The sequence below is a fragment of the Bactrocera latifrons genome, unplaced genomic scaffold, assembly GCF_001853355.1.
Source record: "Bactrocera latifrons isolate USDA-ARS-PBARC rearing strain unplaced genomic scaffold, ASM185335v1 scaffold_116, whole genome shotgun sequence".
In the NCBI taxonomy this organism is placed as follows: domain Eukaryota; kingdom Metazoa; phylum Arthropoda; class Insecta; order Diptera; family Tephritidae; genus Bactrocera; species Bactrocera latifrons.
This window is the reverse complement of record NW_017534586.1, coordinates 700234-721857: the sequence shown is the minus strand read 5'-3', so window position 1 is coordinate 721857 and position 21624 is coordinate 700234. Positions and strand designations below refer to the sequence as shown.

The 21624-nt window shown below is 35.2% G+C and overlaps 1 protein-coding gene across 9 annotated transcripts in view; it reads left to right on the top strand.

Moving 5' to 3' along the window:
• Positions 1–21151, top strand: part of LOC108977213 — a 40913-nt gene extending 19762 nt beyond the window's left edge. For 5 of the 9 annotated variants that reach the window (XM_018946816.1, XM_018946868.1, XM_018946812.1 and 2 more), the window contains 10 exons: positions 5549–5659; positions 8245–8431; positions 8491–8862; positions 8957–9076; positions 12745–12852; positions 18211–18450; positions 18509–18821; positions 19371–19469; positions 19517–19783; positions 19874–21151. In XM_018946816.1, coding sequence (XP_018802361.1) covers positions 5549–5659; positions 8245–8431; positions 8491–8862; positions 8957–9076; positions 12745–12852; positions 18211–18450; positions 18509–18821; positions 19371–19469; positions 19517–19783; positions 19874–20484 — 2428 coding nt within the window. In that variant the 3' untranslated portion in view covers positions 20485–21151. The remainder of the gene's footprint in view (positions 1–5548; positions 5660–8244; positions 8432–8490; positions 8863–8956; positions 9077–12744; positions 12853–18210; positions 18451–18508; positions 18822–19370; positions 19470–19516; positions 19784–19873) is intronic. The other 4 variants (XM_018946853.1, XM_018946837.1, XM_018946845.1 and 1 more) reach the window with 4 other exon arrangements.
• The last annotated feature ends 473 nt before the right edge of the window (positions 21152–21624 follow it).

Here is a 21624-nt window from a genome sequence, read left to right as displayed (position 1 = left end):
TAAAATTTATTTGTATCTATATATTACTTCATAACTACTATGACTTATGCCAAATGAAACTGGGTGATTTATTTTCGGTTTTGTTGACATTTCACAAAAGCAATTGTGTACAAATAACATATTATGGTTATTTTTTGTATGTCGTGTGTACTAGTGTATATGTATGTATGTAAATATATATTATATTTATATTTATTTAAGCTCTCATTTCCCTGGAACTCGCAGAAAGAAAAAGGTTGTAAGCAAATGGCCATATGGAGGTATAATTGCGTGATGGTTGCAGTGACTAAGTGATTTGGTGTTTAACTTTCATAGCGTTCATCGTGAGTTCGAAGTTTTATTTAAGAAATTATCTTCCCAAAATTAGAAATATAATCTTTTATAAGGCAACACTACGTTCCGATAACATATGGTTCATGATAAGAATCCTTTTATACTCTTTTATGCTATAATAAATGCACCGATGATGGGTATAGCTTCGCTGCAACCGAAGCAAAAATTTTTTCTTGTGTTTTAATATTTACGGACTATTTTCCATAAAACTAATTTTGCAATTAGGGATAAAATGTTAATATTGATGATTTTTATAATAAAATATAATAATAAAAAACCGAAGAGAACGTGTTCAAATGTGGGTTCCAGAAATAATATTATGCAATTTAAATTTATTATAAAATTTTTGTTGAAAATAGTTTCAATTGCAACACACTCACATCGTTTATATATAAAGTGAGTATTGTAAGAAATCACATGAAAGAATCTTAATTGTTTACTTATAAAACTTCAAAGCCATGCAACCATGTAGTTACATTGACTAATTGATATTGATGAGAATGGAAAATTTTTTCTAACACAATTTGCCAAGCAATCAATTTAAGAAAAAATCTAAATTTCAGAAAGTGTTGTTCATAAAAATAATGGCATACATTATATTAGTTTTTTCACACTTTTTTGCTTAAAGTCGAGTGTAAATTGCATTAAAACTTTATTTTTTTTCTGCAATGAAACATGTTTTTTTTATTCTTTTCAATTAAGCTGCTTATTGCTTTATTAGAACTTCAATATTGTATAATAACAAACAAATAATCAGACTGAGAAAATAATCAGATTATGAAATCGAAATTGAGAACCATGGAATATAGCTAGCTCAAAGTCACAATTAAAGGTGTATATATATATATATATATATATATGTACATATGTGTAAAGTGAAAAACTTACGTAAAATTATACATTTACCTTTATGTACATAGTCTTTGTGTAGGTATCATATTCTTGTTAATTGACTCATTTTAGTGTATGAATAAGCATTTAGCAAATGAATAAGCAAATTACTTATAATTATTTCGTTTTAAAGACATATATTTACATACATATGTAATAAATATAACTAATAATAACTTTTTTAATCATAATAACTACAAGTTAGACAAACATACTCTTAAAACCTGATTATGTGTATTTATGGCGTTGCCAACTAAGAGTCGCAGCGTTGAGAGAATTTTCTCATCCAATCTATCGTACCGAGTCTTACGGTGCGTCGGGATAGAGAGAAAAATTTCCAACAATGCCGAACCAACTTCATTTTAAAATTCTTACAATCCTCTGACCTTGATTTAAAAATCGCATATTGTTGCTATCTTAAAATATCTCTTTATGGAAACCCTACATCTGATTTTACTATAGCCTGTAGCATAGAAGATAGGTGAAGAACTTCATTGATTTCCGTTAAAATAAATCGCGCTTTTTTAGAAATATTTCTTAAAGCTCATATATAGAAAATATGACAGATATATAATATATTGTATCGACATAGCAAAGAAATAACATACAGCTATGTATGTACATACATATGTATATATATCAGAAATATCAGTATTTAAGTACATAAACTATGGGAAGTGCAAAAATTGCTTGCGAGGCCACTTAGTTGCTGGTGAACTTTTTGAATGACAAACTACCTGAAAAATAGGTTAGTTAATAAACATTTTATGAAACTTGCAAAAGCTTTCAAATATGTAAATAATGAGAAAAAAAAGCAAAATCAATCAATTTATTGACCGTCAAATTTAAAATCCCTGAATTAAAATTATGAACAATTTTTATTAGAGTTTGCGGCTTTATTTCTTATTTGGCGATAAAGCACGTGTCACGAAGCCGAAATGGCTGTCAAGCAGAAAACAACAAAGCGAGTGCCATTTAATACACACATGGCACATACATACTCATAAATACATATATAAGCTAGTGTGTCAAAGTGACGAATTATCAAACATATAAACATACATCTTTATACGTTTATAAATAAGTACATATTTACTTATATGTACTCAGCAGTTTATTATGAGATGTCGTTGTTTTATTATTGATTTTTCATAAGTTATTTGCTTGATTTGCTATGTTTGTATAGGCGTATACATACATATGTTTATAATGCTAAGAATTTTGATATTAGATGTTTACTGGCAGACACTCCCAAAAATTTTTCCAGAGCTTTTATTTTATTAAGTTTAAACTTTTTCAATCTAAGAGAACTTTTTAGGAACTGTAATGTAATAAAGTAGTAAATATACTAAAAATATCCTCCCAATCAACACTAAATTTCTCTTAAAGGATTATTTCCAAAGACCTCACCAATTCAACCCGATTTTGCTATCGTTTTCATTGCATAGGGACACCATGACACGATTGAGTTCTAGCGCTGTAGCCACCTTCTTTCGAGCTTTCGACTTTATGAAAGAACGTCTTTTGATAACTTTGGATGTTAAACTTAGTTTTGCGATCATCCAAAATATTATAGTTTGGGACATTTTAATTACATTTCTATTAGCATATGCCTTTTTGTGCGATCATTGGTTCATGGTTTGCTTTTGGCAGAGGTCGGATAACATTCATGAAATTATTTTTCAGTATCTTATCGGCACTTTTTCGTCAGAACATGTGATTAACTCTCGAACTAATTATCTGACGCTAGTGAAATTTATAATATTGTTGATAAAGGAGTTGTGCCGTGTGAAAAACTACTATTATGATATAATTTTGTGGTTACAGGTACATACTTAAGCTACTTAGGACTCAGCGTCGGCTATTAAGAACATTTTAATATCTACATAAAAGCTTTATGACCTGTTTCTTTTTCTGTAGTAAGATCAATTTAAGAGTCTTGATATTATAATATAGAATGATAAAAACTTTTCGTGGGCAGATTTTCTCATAATAATATTTGATTAAAGAACATACTAAGGTAAGTACTAGTTAGATACTAACTAGCCTCAACAAGCAAATTAAAAAAGAGAATTAATAGAATTTTTTGAGTATCACGCAATCTCCAAGGACGGTGAATCAAACAAAAAAAAAGTTCACTGCTGCAGTGATTCCGGCCTTGCAAGTGTAAAAAAATATATAAAAAATTTCAATCGCCTTTTATTGACAGTTCACACCTGAGTCGGGTCATGGAAAGACTTTAGGCCTAAGCACCGTTTACAAATCGTTCAAAATTATTACGAAAATTCATGTTGTGTGAAGAATGTGACTCGCCCATTTCTCTCAACTTATGGTCAACATAATCGGCGTACCGAACGTACAAATCGCAACACCATCTGAGGCGTAGCCGCGGCCAACGTTTGAAGAGATAGTATTCAAAAAATAAATGCCAAAGAATGTTCTTTCGAATGATAAAAAACATTCCCCATTAAATTTCCAAAATTCTATGTTTTTTCCTTAAAAAAGTAGAGAACGCCTAAATGGATCACTCTTTACATATAGATGAGTTGAATGCATGCACTACAAGGTGTGTTCCAAAGTAAACAGGACTTAAAACAAAAACAGAAAAAATGGTTTTTTCGGCAAAATCAATTTATTTTATTCAAAATAGTCCCCTTCTGCTTCACACACCTTTCGTAAGCCCAAATGTTCGATCAAAATGCGATAAATCGATGTTTTGGAGATGTTCAATTCCATTTCCTTGAATTTCAATGATGATTTTGGCTGATTTGTGATGAATTCACTTTCAATGGAATTTCCGGTGACCACGGATTTTGATTGGCCCACATTTTGATCGTCATTTTATAATATTTTTGTCCTCATGACCACTCTGAAAACATTGAAACCACTCGTGCACCCTGCTACAAGATATACAATCATCGCCATACACTTGCTTCATCAATTGAAACGTTTCAGGTAAAAGTTTTACCAATTTTAAAACAAAATTTAAAGTTGGATCTTCGTTCGAAGCTCAATTTCGTACCGATAACACAAACATACTGACACTTAAAACGCAATAACTTCACATCCAATCTATGAAATGTCATGAAATTCTCTCTGGACAATCGATAAAGATAGCAGATTCCAACGCACAGTCGACATATAGATGGCGCTAGATTCAAAAAGTCCTGTTTACTTTCGAAAGCACCTTGTTTATTTACATATAGACCAAAAAAACTTAACTTACTCGTAATTTAATTCCTAGTTCCCAGTCTTGCAGTTGAAGTTTTGAGCAGCGCTTGTTCAATCAAGCCGATGTTGACTATTTTTATTTACCGATCTGAATGTAAGCACTTTGATGTGCTAACCAGAGTTGTTTACTCGTTATCTATTTACATAAGTCAAGCAGAAAGGAGTTAATAAATGTATTGTTAGGCATAATAATATTTGCAATTTCAATAATGTTTGCAAGTTGCACAAGTATTTAAATTTATGCAATATCAGAAGCATTTAAAATTTTTTGATTTCTTACAAAACAGCAAATAAATGCCTGAATATTCTTCTTCCTTAATTAAATACATTTATTTTTTAATTTTATTACTATATTGCATATAGTATAATATTGTATAATGTATGTATGCATGTGTATGCGCTTGTGCGTGACTCTCCGAACCGGCCTACTTGCTCGTTAACTCGTCAAAACATTTGCGCAGAAGCAACGCTGCGCACAGTTGGTGCATTGCATATAATTTACGACGGCAATTATGAAACATATTTGCATTATAATTTTCCGACGCATAAATGGCGCGATGAACCTGTTTGAGAATAACAAACGACAGACGGACAAAGTCAAGTGCATGTCAAGCAATGCGGTGAAGTGAAAACAACAATTATGCAAGGCGAAAATAAATTTAAGAAGATATTAATTTTGCACCGTTATAACGCTTATTTTTTTTACTTGTATGTTATTAAAAAATATTGAAAAAAACTGCATTTAATAACGTTATAATCAGCAGGCTGATAATAACATGGCGCTCACACCTTGACTGCGGCGCTTGATCGTGCATAGCTCCTCCTGCAATTCGTTTATCGCTTCGGGCTATTTTTCTACAAATAATTCTGGTATAAGCTTGTTTATATGTACAGAAGAATTTATTCTTTGTAAGTAGTACTTTACGGTTTTGATTTGATTTTGTTAAACCAAACCGGTTTTGTTTAAACGCCTGATAATAAATGCACTTTTATTACTTTCTGTTTATTTATTTAGGAATAAAAAAGTCATCTACTCACGCAGTGTAAATCGGTGTTCTAATCAAACATGTTTACTCTTCTCTTTTATTTTCAGATGGCGTGGCAGCGTTTACAAATTGGTGTGGCGTGAATTGATCGCTTACTTATGCCTTTATTATACAATTAATTTAGTCTATAGATTCGTATTAAATGAACAACAACAATTGTAAGTAAACATTAATCATATATGCTTTTTACCTGTATGTACTTACATACATATATACTCATGTATTATTGTTTAACATATATGTACGGTTATGTAAATTATAATTTTTTATCATTTAGAGAAGAAGGCAGTTAAAGTTGTAAATCAAAGTTTTGATTTTTCATTCTAATATGTACTCTTCTTGTTTCCTAATAACAAAAATATTGCTTATGATGAAAACGAGGTTATAATCCGGTACCAGTGCGCATATAATAAGCAAGTGACCATCTGATCAATTTTTACCTGGACTGAAATACTTTTTCACATATTTTAATACAAATCTCTTAAAAATCGGCTCCTTATTTCCATACAATTTTTAAAGCTTTAGATGGGTGTTTAATATCTTCAGGTCCACTGATATTTGTCTAACAGTGATCCGTTCCATCTTCTTCTTTATTGACGTGGACACCACTTATGCAGCTATAGCCGAGTTTTCAACAGCGCGTCAGTTGTTCTCCGTTTTGGCGGTTTTGCAGCAATTGGGAATTCCAAGTGTAGCCAGGTCTTTTTCCATTTGGTTTCTCCTACGGAGTAAAGACTTTCCTCCTCCTCTGCTTTCCCCGTCGGGTACTGAGTCAATGCTTTTAGAGCTGGAGTATTTTCATCCAGTCGGGCGACATAACCTAGCCAGCTGAGCCGCTGTTTCTTAATTCGCTGCAGTAAGTCAATGTCGTCGCATATCTCGTACAGCTCATCGCTCCATCAAATGCGGTATTCGAGGTTGCCAATGGGCAAAGGACCATAAATCTTCTACAGAACCTTTCACTCGAAAACTCGTAAGGACAACTTTCATACTCAAATAATTAACCAAATTGTGTTTAATCGATCCCTAGGAGAAGTTGAGATCATATTCCTTCTTTACTGAAGCCATTGACTCAGGAGGATGGACGGCTCACATGAGACAATTTTTCTATGCACAACCCTCACTGAATGATTTGTGCCACTAAAACACTTGTGTTCGTGAAAAGATAGAATCTTCAAAACCTTTCTATACCATTTTCAATGGTTCTATAGCCGTGATTCCATTGGACTCGCAAAATTTCAAGCAATCTAGTTGTTTAATTTCTTTCCATGGTAGGTACGAGTATCACCAGAGAAACTTTCCGCGTCGTAAAGAACTAGCTACCAAAGAATTGCAAGAGATTAAAGCACACAAGAATATAAGAAAAGTTTCTATTAAGCGATAAAATGTTTTTATCGGCTTATTCGGTTTGCTGTGCAGTTTAGAAGAACCAGTTCGAATAATATTTGATCAGATAGTACATGCACTCTTTCATACCTTGATAGTTTTATGACAGACTTTTGAAAATATTTTAATTACTTCAAAATTTATTGTAGTCGAAAAAGTTTTTTCGTATTTCTAATCAAACTTCAACTTATTTTGTTTTTATTTATATTGAACTTTAATGAACCAAATATGTACCATTTCGGTCGACCAAGTTTTGTCATTTTTCCACTAGAGACATTATTCCATCAGTGTGCGCAGACTTTTCTGATTTCTCGACGAAAAACTGCGACAAGAAACTTTTACAGGCCTCTCTTGAAGCCAACTTTACTACATTAAGGGAGTTCTGCATTGATCGAAACCAATGGTAGTAAGATGTTGAGAGGTCAGGGCTATATGGAGGATGCATCAAAACTACCCATCCAAGTCTTCCCTGTTTTTGCCAAGTCATCAAATCTGTGTGGTCTAGTGTTGTTTTGGTGGAAGACGAATCCCTTTCCGTGGCTCAGTTCTGGCCGTCATCAGTTCTTGACAGTAAAATGCAGAATCAATCGTTCGACCAAGCTGGAACAGCTCATAGTGGATGATTCCTCTCCAATACCACCAAACACTCAGTATAACCTTTCGAGGTGTGAATTCTGGCTTTGCGACAATTTGTTGCGACCATTATTTGATCCATATTTCGTCTCCTGTTACCATTCGATTTCATTTCGTTTCAGCAAAGAATCACAGATGTTAAATCGGTCCATTAAATTTTTCTCAGACAATTCATGTGGTATCCAAACATAGAGATTCGTTTTGTAGCCCGCCTTTTTTAAATGATTCAAAACCATTTTATGATGAATGTTAAGTTCCTTAACGATTTTTCAACGATAGGTCGACCAGAGCCAGAAATTTCCAGAACAGAACCGACCGTACCATTGTTGTACTTCACAAACTGATACAGCATCGTCTCCGTAAACTTCACTAAAACTTTATGGCATGAGTTTCATTCTATCTTTTTTATACGAAAATTTTGTATTATTGATAAAATATGAATCGACTTTATCGACTACCCTATATTTACGTAAGACGTCTTGAAGGGTATCTTATTGCATGCAATCGCTATGTCGTTAAATTTTCAATGAAAGAGAGTGTCGTCAAAATTCATATAAAATAATTGAAAATATCAACCAAACAAATCCTTAAAATATTAAAATATATAGTGATATATTTAGTCAGTTTATTCCCGTGATTTCCGATAAAATATATTTTAGATTCTACAAATGTAAGACGTGCACACTGACTTCTCTAATAGAGCCCTTAATTGCGTTTTTTTCAGAATTTTTACCAAAGTCCGCATATATTTCGGTCAACAGGGCGAAAGCATACCCATGTCCTTCGTGCTGGGTTTCTATGTAAATAAGGTTGTGCAACGTTGGTGGGAGCAATATAGATTATTGCCGTGGCCCGACACTTTGGCGCTATTTATTAGCGCCGCCATACCAAACGCCACCGGCGGCGCAACGGTAAGTACTCAAAAGAAACGATATAGTGTACTTACATAGATAATTTATAATGTTAATAGAAGAATGAGACGGGTCGCCTGATGCGACGTAACATAATGCGTTATATGGTGCTCGCCTACGTCATCACGCTGCAGCGCATTTCACTGCGCGTAAAACGTCGCTTTCCCACCACACAACATCTCGTGGATGCTGGTCTCATGCACGAGTCTGAGTCGAAAATTTTCGATGCACTTAATGCCAAAAGTCCCATGTCCAAGTACTGGATGCCATTGGTGTGGGCGACAAATATTATAAATCGCGCACGTAAGGAGGGTCTGATCACATCCGATCACATTGTACAAACCATACTGATGGAATTGTCCGATATACGACGACGTCTGGGTGGTCTGATCGGATATGATACGGTGTGCGTGCCGCTGGTGTATACGCAGGTGGGTAGCGTTAATTGCCAACAATTAAACAGTTCGAATACAAACAACTACCGTTTAATTAAGTAATTGCTTGTTTTTTATTGCCGTCTCACAGGTTGTGACACTGGTGTTGTACACGTATTTCATAGCAGCGCTGGTCGGCCGACAAATGCTGCCGAACATGCCCGATGCCAAAGATCCAGACTTGTATTTCCCGTTCTTCACAGTATTGCAGGTGAGTGAGAATCATAAAAATATATGAAAATGTGGGGAGATATTTGTTTTTGAAGCTTTGAACTGGATACTATTTTAGTTCAAAAAATAAGTAATAATTAAAGAAATATTAAAAATAAAAAATATTAGATTAAGTTATTGCTCTTCATTTTTGTGACCCTTTTGATCAATGGCTTATATTGTTTATCGACAAGCGACTGTTGTGAGGTTATTTTGTGGATGACAGACACGAATCGTAACTTCTAAGAGAAGAGATCAAAGAGAAAAGTTTTGTCTACAACTACTATACAAAAGTTTGACAGTTTGTTTCATTAATCGCATATCATGGCCTAACCTTGTACTTCTTGACCTTAAGGCAGTTAATAGGTGGCACTAGGGAATAATAGGGTATACATTTATAGGGGTAATCTGGTCGAAAATTTGTAATTTCATCCACTACCTTTTGAGACGAATTTTGATGACTCTTTCGAGGATTTCGACTGGTAACTGGCGAGAGACGTTTTGCTCCAAGGCCCGAATGGAAGTGAGATTGTTCGCATAGACTTTAGACTTTACATATACCCACAGCAAAAACTTTAACATATGATATCACACAATCTTGTTGGCCAATCGTCCGGCCAAAACGTGAAACTATCTGCTCACCAAGAGCCGAGATCACGAGCTTCAATATCAGCCATCAAATAGTAGGTAATATCATGGGACGATAACGGTCGCCACTTACGATAATGTTCTTACCGGCATCTTTGTTTAAGGAATATGGACGGATGATTTCACCGGCACACAAAGCACACCGTTTTTTTTTCTAGATGAAATGGCAATTCTTGAATCGCTTCAGGTTGCTCTTCGTTCCAAATGCTGCAATTTAGCTTGTTAACATACCCATTGACCCAGAAATAGGCCTCACCGCTGAACAAAATTTTACTCGAAAACGCTTGATCATTTAGGAACTTTTCAAGAGCCCGTAGAGCAAAACGATGTCGCTTGGGTAGGAATAAAAATAATACGGCAGCCTGACACGACTCGCACATGATCTGTCAAAAAATAAATTAAATAAGACACCTCTACTTGGATCACCCACTATAACTGAAGTTTGATAGTCAGTATTTTCTTGGAATGTTTCTGAATTTTCCTTATTTCCATTAATATTAAATACGCCAATTGTTTTTTTTTTGTTGTTTTTTGTTAATTTTCATTCGTTTATAACCTAATAAAATCGTTTTGTAAGCATTTCGATTTTTACAATTCATCATACGTCAGCTGCCTTATACTCGCGGCGTCGTTAAAAAAATTTAAACTTTCAAAGCTACATTTTGGTTGCATTCGTATGGGTTTATATAGTACTATATATCAGTTATAATATTTATATACAAACATATTAAGTACATACATACATATATGTACAACTAGATTATGATGTGAGTGAAATTACGGCTTGCGGTTTAGAGAAGCGCACAGCTAAGTGATTTTGCCCTTATACAGTGTGTAGGTATTTTGGAGTATTTAGTTTACTGGCGGTGAAATAAAGCAAACCAATTTGTACATGTACATACATATGTTTTTTGTTTTCTTTTTATTTTTAATTTTTTTTTATGTGCATATATGATACATGAAAACATTTGTAATTAAATAAATGAAATCCATGCACACGTACAATAGTGAATAGTCATATAAACGAGGGTAAGAGGGTAGACAATTCAATAAATATTTGGCATAATAATGACATTTGACTGCTAAGCTACAAATCAACAACCTACGTGCACCAGCACTCACACCCCTATAAACAAAATACTATGCAAAAGGTGTAGGTGGATCATAACTGTTTACTTGTGCAAAAACAAAATGCGAAATTATTTTTGTAATTTTGACTTTGTACTAACATATTAATTTTTTATTTTAAATATAAATATTTATTTCTTTAGAGACGCTCTATAACATTATACAACACTTTGTGAAGTATTTGACCAAATCAAGTTTTTTCGAGAGACTAAGTTATAAGTAAACAAGTAAGGAAGGGCTAAGTTCGGGTGTCACCGAACATTTTATACTCTCGCATGATAAAGTGATAATCGAGATTTCAAGCGTGGTTTTGAACCGATTTTACCCATATTTGGTGCGTGTCATCAGGGTGTTAAGAAAATATTATATACCGAATTTCATTCAAATCGGTGGAGTACTTCCTGAGATATGGTTTTTGGTCCATAAATGGGCGACGCCACGCCCATTTTCAATTTAAAAAAAAACCTGGATGCAGCTTCCTTCTGACATTTCTTCGGTAAAATTTAGTGTTTCTGACTTTTTATGTTAGTCGGTTAACGCACTTTTAGTGATTTTCAACATAACCTTTGTATGGGAGGTGGGCGTAGTTATTATTACTCGATTTCTTCCATTTTTGAACTGTATATGGAAATGCCTGAGGGAAACGACTCTATGGTTGACATAGCTATAGTAGTTTTCGAGATATGTACAAAAAAGTTGGTAGGGGGCGGGGCCACGCCCACTTTTCCAAAAAAAATTACGTCCAAATATGCCCCTCCCTAATGCGATGCTTTGTGCCAAATTTCATTTTAATATCTTGATGTATGGTTTAGTTATGACACTTTATAGGTTTTCGGTTTYCGCCATTTTGTGGGCGTGGCAGTGGGCCGATTTTGCCCATCTTCGAACTTAACCTTCTTATGGAGCCAAGATATCTCAATTTTTACTCAAGTTACAGCTTGCACGGACGGACGGACAGACGGACGGGCGGACAGACAGACATCCGGATTTCAACTCTACTCGTCACCATGATCATTTTGGTATATACATATAAAAATTTCTGAATTTCTTTTTTAATAGTGTATGTATGTAACAATAACAAATTTAGGAAAATATTTCATTCTGGTAGGGACGATAACCATTCACGTATATTTTAAGAATAAATTAGGTTTTTGTATTTCATATGAATTAAAAATGGGAAATCGTGTCCGCCAGTGAAAAAATGCAACCCATTCACTTAGACATTTCTCCGACAGATGTGATCGAAAAATTCTGAAAAATTTTGTTTCTACACTCCACGATATACCTCATGATATATGAAAAAAGCTATTGTAGAATAAAAATTTCTCTGAAAAAAAAAATTTTCAAAAAACGGAGCAGATTACCCTAACGTGTTATTTCGGACTGAGTTCAACATCTACTGAGCAATGTCATTGTGATAGGTAGACAGTAAATTGCGACCTACGATCTATTGTGCTCTCCCCCATATCACATACATATAGTCCCCCATATAGTCCACAGTCCAGCATCCTAAACAATTCCATGAGCCTGCTAGGCGCGACTAAGTTGATGTGATCTCTGTCCACGTAGAAGGCATCTATGGCCTTGAGAGTGCTTCAACAAATTGCTGGGCAATCCGGAATCAGGCACCCGACTCATACCCAAGTAATTGGTTAAAATCATATGGCGCAAGCCAATCAATAATTTTAGTTCTTCAGCAATTTCTCTAATAAATATTCGACGATTTGCTAATACTAATTTCTTCCCTCCATTAATGTTTTCGTGTTTTCTTGACTTATTTAGCCATCCAGTTCACATTCTCTTGACTCTCTGAGGTCATTTCTTACCCCCGCTAAACGATGTTTTTGTCCAAGGACAGATTCTTTGATACATTTTTTGCTCTTCTATTTACAGTTTGTATTTTATGTTGGCTGGCTAAAAGTCGCTGAAGTGTTAATAAATCCCTTCGGTGAAGATGATGATGATATTGAATTGAATTGGCTCATCGACCGGCACATAAAGGTGAGTACGATGTACTATGTGATTACTTATTTTAATATAAGAGGTGAAAGTTGTGTTTCAGTTGCAAATACCAAGACTGAAACAGTAATTCTTCGAAGGCTTATATGTATAATATTTAACTTAATATGTATACATACATATATAACAAATAATACTCAGCTTCAATTTCTTACATACATATGTACATATATTGCAATATTTTTACGCTTATAATGAATCCACCAATTTGTGCTGTGTTCACTTGTGATTGATGTGGGAATTTCTAAAACCTTTTCTAAGTTCGTCGCACGACTAAATATTAACCTTGTCAAGCTGGCCAATTAATTGTTATCACTAAGCTATTAATTCGCAGAAATTTCGATTAAAATGAACAAATAATGCAAACATGGAATAATTTCAGGTCCAACAAGTCATTTGACTATATTTCTTCTATAGAAGCAACTGGTATTTTGAAGTGTTGATATCCGATGTGATATCAGATTTCAGTAAGAAATACATCAGTTTGTACCAGAAATATACCTTAACCGAAATTTTTGAGTTATGACATTTTTCGCATAAATATACATATTTATCGCGTACAAGTGCGCATATCCACATAGCAATCATTTCATATATCAGTGTAGAGAAGAATATAGTCGCACTCGTACGCCATCTATTTTTATCAAAGCTATTTTTCTCCGGCCTTCGCTGGCGAACAGAGCATAAATGCGTCCATACGAAAATACACTTATTCTTTATTTTTTCTTAAAATGTAGTTAATGCGCACGTGCAAAAAAAATACAATAACAATAACAACACCAACAGAATATACGCACATATATTACAACAACTTTTGCCCATGGAGTATGCCAAAACCTTCGGCACGTTCCGCGTTGAAGTGGTTTCTGAACCACACCATTGTAAGAGAAATTATTTATGTACGAGTATATGTAATATACATAGTATATACGTGTACAGATGTCTGTTCGATAAAAAAAAGTACTTGTGTCCAAAGTACAATTTTGTGCTTATGTAAGCTTGCAAGAAAAGATTTGCAAAAATTGGTATGACGGCAAAAGCGCATGCGCACATCAATACCTGCGATAACAGCAAATTTATGCAGATATACATACCTACATACACATGTATTATTCTACGTACAAAGTCACTCCGCAAAGAGACACAGCGAAGTACCAGATCCACAGAGCGTGCTCACGGCAGTTTAAGTAAGATCGCTGGACAATGCCTTCCATTTATTCGTGTTACTCGTGGGCTTGGAGTTTGTGGCCGGTCAACGCAAACTGGTTTCCCTTGTAGAATAAAAAGAGAGAAATTATTCTGATGTTTGCATAAACTTTATATATCTCTGTATATATGTATATCTGGCTCTATCCATATAAATATATGTATTCATATATATACTCGTATATTATATATGGTATAGTAAGTCTTGATTTCATTACCTGAGTTGAGTTGCATACCCTGGATTGGTTGAACACATAATTAGCAGTTGTCAACAGTATTACTTAATCGGATCAGCTGATGTGCTGTGGTCAATTTAATACTCCGAAGTCATATCTGATTTCAGCTTTTGCATTATCCTTTTTAGCGGTTCTGTTATTTTCCCTTACTTAATTTCAAATCTGTCGATACCGTATTAATTATTCATTTAGCGTTGTCCTTCGGTGTGAAATTAATATTATCAGATCATAGATAAATACGTCCAGTTTATTATTCTTCTTTTTTACTGGCATAGACACCGCTTATGCGTTTATAATCGAGTTAACAACAGCGCGTCAGTCGTTTCTTCATTTCGCAATTTGACGGCAATTAGAGTTATAAAGTGCAGCCAGGTCCTTTTCCACCTGATTTCTCCAACGGCGTGGAGGTCTTCCGGTCTTCCTCTTCCTCTGCTTCCCCTGGCGGGTACTGCGTCGAATACTTTCAGAGCTGAAGTGTTTTTTTATCTATACGTACGACATGACCTAGCCAGAGTAGCCACCGAACATTTCAGGTGCATGCCATTAAATCGACATCCCTAACACGTTTGCAGCTGTCGTCCTCGGTAGTGTTTTTTACGTGGCGGGTCCCAGACCCAGCGCACAACCCTGGAGAGGGATAGTTAGCTTTGTCATTTTAGCTCGTCTTCAAACTGCTGATTTTTTTTTTTGGCTACCCAGAGGATACTCGGTTCTCGTGAGCTGCTTGAACCATATGTAAAAGAATTGAAGAGAACTCTCCTCAATTCACTGAACTTTTACGCATGGCTCCTCTTATCTCTCGGAGGATAAACGAGAAATCATTGTCTTTTTAATCGCGATGTTGTCAAAAATGAAATCCAATTTTAATCATCTTTTGGGGAAGTTTCCCTGAGTAAACCGAAGTCTTCGATTTTATATTGTTCAAAGGTCTATGGAAAGCTCTCTCGTTAGTAATTTGCAATTTTATATTGACCCATAAAGCTTTAGGAGTGCGCATAAAGCTAATTTTAGAATAACCTTAACTTTTCTTATTCGAACTACTCGATAATTCCAAAACATTTATTGTAATGGTTTCTTGCTTCAGCACATAGCTCTACGACATTTATTAAGTCGTTTCTAGTTCTAATATAAGATTGTAAATTTTGGGAGTTTTTTTTTTAAATTTGAGCAGTTGAGTTCATATTTAAACCTGCAGTTGGTTCCAGTCTCTTCGTAAGCATCCAGACTTTGAGAATTTTTCAGTGAACACGAAAAAGTGCCATAGCAGTGCTATGGCTAGACTTCGAGCCTATGTCATCTTGTAACAGAAACTTGACATCTACTAAATACCTTTACTTGGATTCTGTCACGCCCACACACATTATATTTGTTCGATTTTGGCACACTTTAGACCTTTCCTGTGGGAATATGTAAAATCTAAAGTCTATGTGGACAATCTCGCTTCGATTCAGGCCTTGGAGTAAAATATTACGAGTGTCATTTACTAATCGAAATGCTCGATCGAGCCATCGAAAATTTAACTCAACAGATAAACCATCAGAGCCAACATTTGAAAGAGATAATCTTCACAAAACTAAATAGAATGTTCTTTTGAATGATAAGCTTCTATGTTTTTATTTTTTTTTTCTTAAGTAGGGAACCTTGAGACCCAACCAATTTGGACCAGTCCGGTTCAAATTTGATCATGTGGTATAGACATTTATTGAAAATCGTAAAATATTTAAATTTAAAATCTGATTTTTTGTTGTTTTAAAATTTTACTCGTTTAACCCAATTTCGGTGCAGCAAGTAGAACAGCGAATAAAATCGCAATTTTTGCAATGAAACGTGACAATTTCACGACATTGCAACTAAAACAAAAAATATAACAAAATAATTCATCGGAGCTGACAAGCAATAAAAAGGTATACAACATGCATACAAGCGTTGTACGTGAAGCAATATTTTATACATTTATTGTTATATAGTTACCATTCATATTCTTAGGCACAGTGGGGTAAAAGTCATTGATTTGCACACAAAATTCTTACACAGGAATAATTGTGTTAAATTATGATATGTGACATACTTGAAATTGCTTTTGAAGGCTTGCTGACAACTTATAACGTTTGTGGCGAGTAATATAATTTACTTTCGAAAGGCGTAAGATTTGCTTATTGCTCGGTTTTGTCAAATACGCCGCCCAACTGTCGGCAACTTAAACGCAAGTGTTTGATACGCGTTGGTGGTTTGCTGCCCGGCCACTGAGTGGCACACTCTCACTCGTGCTGCCTGTGTGCTTGTCAGCAGTTTTGAGTGCTGGACGAGTATTGTTACATAATAAGTGGGGTAAAAGCATAACATATGGGTTAATGCGCACGCGTTGCGGAACTGAAGTTGTTAACCACACTTCAATAAGCAGTTTAAACACCAGTATCCATATATTTGGTAGGTGTGTATGTAAACTTCCACGTATTGCATAAATTATGTAGCGCCAAAAGGAAATAAAATGAAATAATTTAATTGAGTGCTTGTTTTCACTTTTACTTAAAATTTCATTTGCATTTGCACTTTTTTTCTAATTGGCCGCTTGTGTTTTGTTACTATATTTGATGCCCTTATTAGTAAGTGCACGTTTTTGGCTCGAAACTGTTTGCTACTTTATACGGCAAGCTGTTCATGGGAAAGTACAGTAAGCTCTAGGTAAGTGGCACAATAGCTAGTTTAAGCTGAGGACAAAAAAGCCTCTAGATTTTTTAATAATTATTATTTCTCCGACCATTTATTGTCTGCGCTCCCAAATGTAGGCAACGTTTGCTACCTCTAGCTGTCAACGAGAAATACTATTTGAGTCTTATGCGTCGTTTTCGCGAAGTTATTCGAAAAAACACTCTTGGTTTTAGCACCATGATAACACAATGTCGGATACTGCATTGACTCTTCGTCGGTTATTCCCCAAATTTTCAACCAATGTCGCGCCGCAACCACCATATCCTTTTATTTAACTCCGTTTGACTTCTGACTATTCAGCAAATTGAAACGACCGCTCCGGGGAAACTGTTTTGAGTAAATTGAAGACAGTAAGCGTGATTTATCACGAGCATTGAAGTCTATTCTGGAAATTGAATTTAACAGCTGTTTCGAGGATCGGAAAAAACGTCGGTACATGTGTAGTAGAGCCAGTAGAATTACTTTAAGGGGGACTACATAGATTTAAAAGAGTAAAATAATAATTTTAAAATTATGAACAAAGTCTTACTACATTTTGCTCATACTAGTAGTACTTGAAAATCGTGGTGCTGACATCAGTGAATATCAGTATCTCTTATGAATCAACTGAACATTTTTGTGTATGAAGTTTGTCAATTCTAGACTCACACCCAGCGATCTTAATCGTTTCTAAAAAATGTATGGAGTAGAGGTCGCATAAGAGATATCAAATAAGGTCCCACACTTATCAAATTCATCAATACTGGTTTCAAGACGTGAGTTTATGAATAGGGCGTCCAAACTGTTCAACAACCTAGTGAATAGCCCTCCAAATATGAACCGAAACCGGTAAAACGAATTCATCGTAGTGATGAACGCCAACCTAGTCGAGACTTATGACAARGATTGGGAAATTTGTGTTAATAGTTGGCACGCTTGTATTGGATCAGGAGCCTATTACGAAGGCGAGAATTGAAACTATTTGTGTTAAAATACTTGAAAATGTAGTTTTTTTATGTCAGTCCGGATCAAATTTGATCAGATGGTTTACGTAAATATAAAATATAAAATAAATTCCCTTTTAGAGATTTTTCCATTATTATATATGTATATATAAAGACATTTAAATTTTTCAATATTTTCAAAATACCACGAAACACTTCTCTCAAAATAAGTAAATAATGGTCATTACAACCCTTACCATTTCTAGGCCGCCTACTTGATCGTCGATGAGATGCACGAGGAGCATCCCGAATTGCTGCGCGATCAGTATTGGGAATGTGTGGTGCCCAAAGAGTTGCCATATACCGTCGCCTCTGAGCATTATCGACGTGAGGAGCCCAAAGGTTCGGCGGAAAAATATAAAGTGAAGAAAGAGGATGCCATGTACGCCAATATAGTGCCAGGTGGTGGCAAACGTGGACTCGTCGATGATGTCTACGCTGATTATGTATGTAAAACACCAGTGTTTCATTTCAAATTTAATAACAATAATTTCTTTTTTGCAGGAGAGCGTTGACACACCAATGGTGGAGCGACGTAAAAATAATAATTGGCTCGTACGGCAACTCTCACGTATGGGCTCCATACGTAGCCAGTCGACAGCTTATTCATCGAGTGGCATGGCCTTTAATCGGAATCGTCTCAATTCGGTCTACTCCAGCCCTGAGTCCGGCATACCGGTTAACATACTACAGCAACAGCAACAAGCACAACAACAACAACAGGGACAAGCAGCGCAAATACAATCGAAGCCGAGTTTTTACGGCAAGTTCGTGAACCGTAAATCGCAACGCGCCCAGAAACAGTTGATTAAACAGAGTAAGTTAGGAGATTATAAAGTAAATATGATAAATATTGCTTATTACTCGTAAATTCCATTAAGAGTTTATGAAGATATTCAGAATATTTGTGTAATAATGTGCTCCCGAAGAAACTTTATATTCTCAGTGATTCGGTCGGGTTATCTAATTCTCACCCTCCTTTCCTATTGATAAACTTTGTGTCTCTTAATAAATATTCAATGATACCCTGAAAATTTGATCAAATATTTTCAAGTACTACTCTTGCATAACTACTATGTTGCCTACATTAAGGGGCAGCCAAGACACAAACCATACCAAGCATATTAAAAACCCCATTTTCATCATTAATAGGCTGAAAGGAGTATATAGCATATCTAGTATACATAAATTCAAGCTAACCATTAAGTGCTTTGGAAATTATTTTGTCTAACTGTTTTCCTCTTTTATTTCTTAAGTTTGTATCGAGAAGCTTTTACATAACTTTCTAATTTTTAATCTACACTTTTTCTCCGATAATAACATACACTCATAAACACACATAAACGAATATACCAACACTAAACAGACTCAAAGCTGAATGGTCTCAATGTCAATGTACCCAAGACACGACCACGCATACCCACGCCTGACGCTTCCAAAGAGTTGGGCGAAAAAGATTTGGATGGTAAGTGTTTTTTTTTTTTGGTATTGATTTGACTCATTTTGTTGCAGCACCAATTCAAAATTTGAATGCACCCATAGGCACGAACACCGTCATTATGACACCACAGTTGAGCACTCAAACCTCCATGTATCCCTACACGAGCACCAACAATCAGGATGGACCTGTTTTGGGCACACTTCTATTATCGCCGATTAAAGAAATGGATAGCTCATCTTCCAATAATACTTTGATTCCAGGACATCCGACAACAACGGCATTGGCGCAAGCTGTGCTACCAGCCAATTTGAAGGACATGAACTTTGGTGTGGTCTCGCGTGAGTAACAGCAAATTGTTATTTGGATTTTATAACTCCTTTTTCTCTCTATAATGCAATTGAAACGATATTTTCTGTTTCTTTATTCAGCCACAGCACCCGTTACAACAAATATCACCACACTCTCTTTCCCCTTCACAATGAGTACCAGCGCTACAGACTCATTGCCCGCCGGCACTTTAAATATCGTACCCATCGGTGCCACACAAATGCCGACCATCACCACCACCGCTAGTGGTTTCGATGCCAACGATCTCATCACAACAATTCCCGTCTCACTCTCCATACAACGCTCGCCATCGATGCGCTCCATCAACGACTTTAGCGGCAATGAAAATATGGATGTGCCACATAATCTCCATGGTGGTAATGGCGGTGGTGGTTTGGTCGCCACCACAAACAAAGCCATACTCACTATAAAGCCACTGAACGGCGGTGACAATATTTCACGCAACAATAGTTTTAATGCCAACTTGAATCTAGATCTGCAAGATTCATACATACTAGAGCGAAATGCATCGGTGCGTTCGACTGGACAACCCGTCGGCAGTAGTGTAACGGATGGACCGACAACGGCACCTCGTGACACTTCTATAGAGGGTAGAACAGAGAGTATGGGTGCCAGCGGCGCATCGGCGCCCTCTACTTTGGCGAAGCGCACGCCCGAGCCGGCGAAAGGCACGAAAGAGGTGTATGTGTAGAGCGAAAAGTGTTTGTTAGAAGGCGCATTAGAGAGGCAGCTGCTCTTATTTATGCATTTGTAAATATTGAAATAAAAGTTGTTAGCTAATTTTTAATAATGCAAGTATGATATGCTTCATAGCTAAATTTCTAGAACTAAAATTGTTTTCCATATTAATAATAACAATAATAGTAATATTTCTATTAATAATCTGATTACTATTAGACCAAACTGAACCTTATATAAAACTATTGCACTCGAATAGAATATAGCGGAGATCAAATACATCTGTAAATATATAATAAGCCTCTAAACGCTGGCGATATAACGGTGTTTTAGGCATAGATATCATAAAAATCAAAAGTATCAAACGGTCTTTTCAATTATAGCTCCTCAAAATATATTTCAGTATGTTTATTTAATAAATGTTCTGTATTATTTAACTTTATGGCTTGATGTAATAGCGTGCAAGTATATATATACATATATAAAAAATATATAAAAGTTTGAGTAATAATTTGGTATATATATTAAGCTTATTCAATTAATGATTGTTGAATTAATTGAATCTCTATATAAATTTAAAAGCGAATGCAACCTTTTGTGATATTTGTCATATGTACTTTATATATATGTATCTATATGTGCATACATATCCACATCTGTGCCGATGTTAAGAAAATTGAAATCACTTGCTTGTAGTTGTAATATTATATACTATACATATACATATATACTATATATAAAACTAGAATTGATTTCAAAATTGTTGATCAACTTTTATGTTATTGATATTACATATGTTTAGAAATATATACGCATATACTATATTATTTTTGTTTAAATAACTATACATATGTATGCCATTAGTTGAGCGAAGCCTTCGGTGATAATTGTATGCCGCGAAAATATGTTTTTGATTGGTACAAATTATTCAAAGGAGTTCGAGAACGACTTGACGATGAACCATAACATGGACGGGATCAGATATCTTACTGGCATCCTTGGAATATCTGAGGGATTATTGAAAACCATTACGAAAGATCATTTCGGCTTAAGTGAAGGCACGATTGTTTCCAAAATCACTCAATTTGTTCCGAAAAACAGCGTCGCGTTAACTTCTGGGAAACAATGTTTCCCGACTACCAGAATTACACGA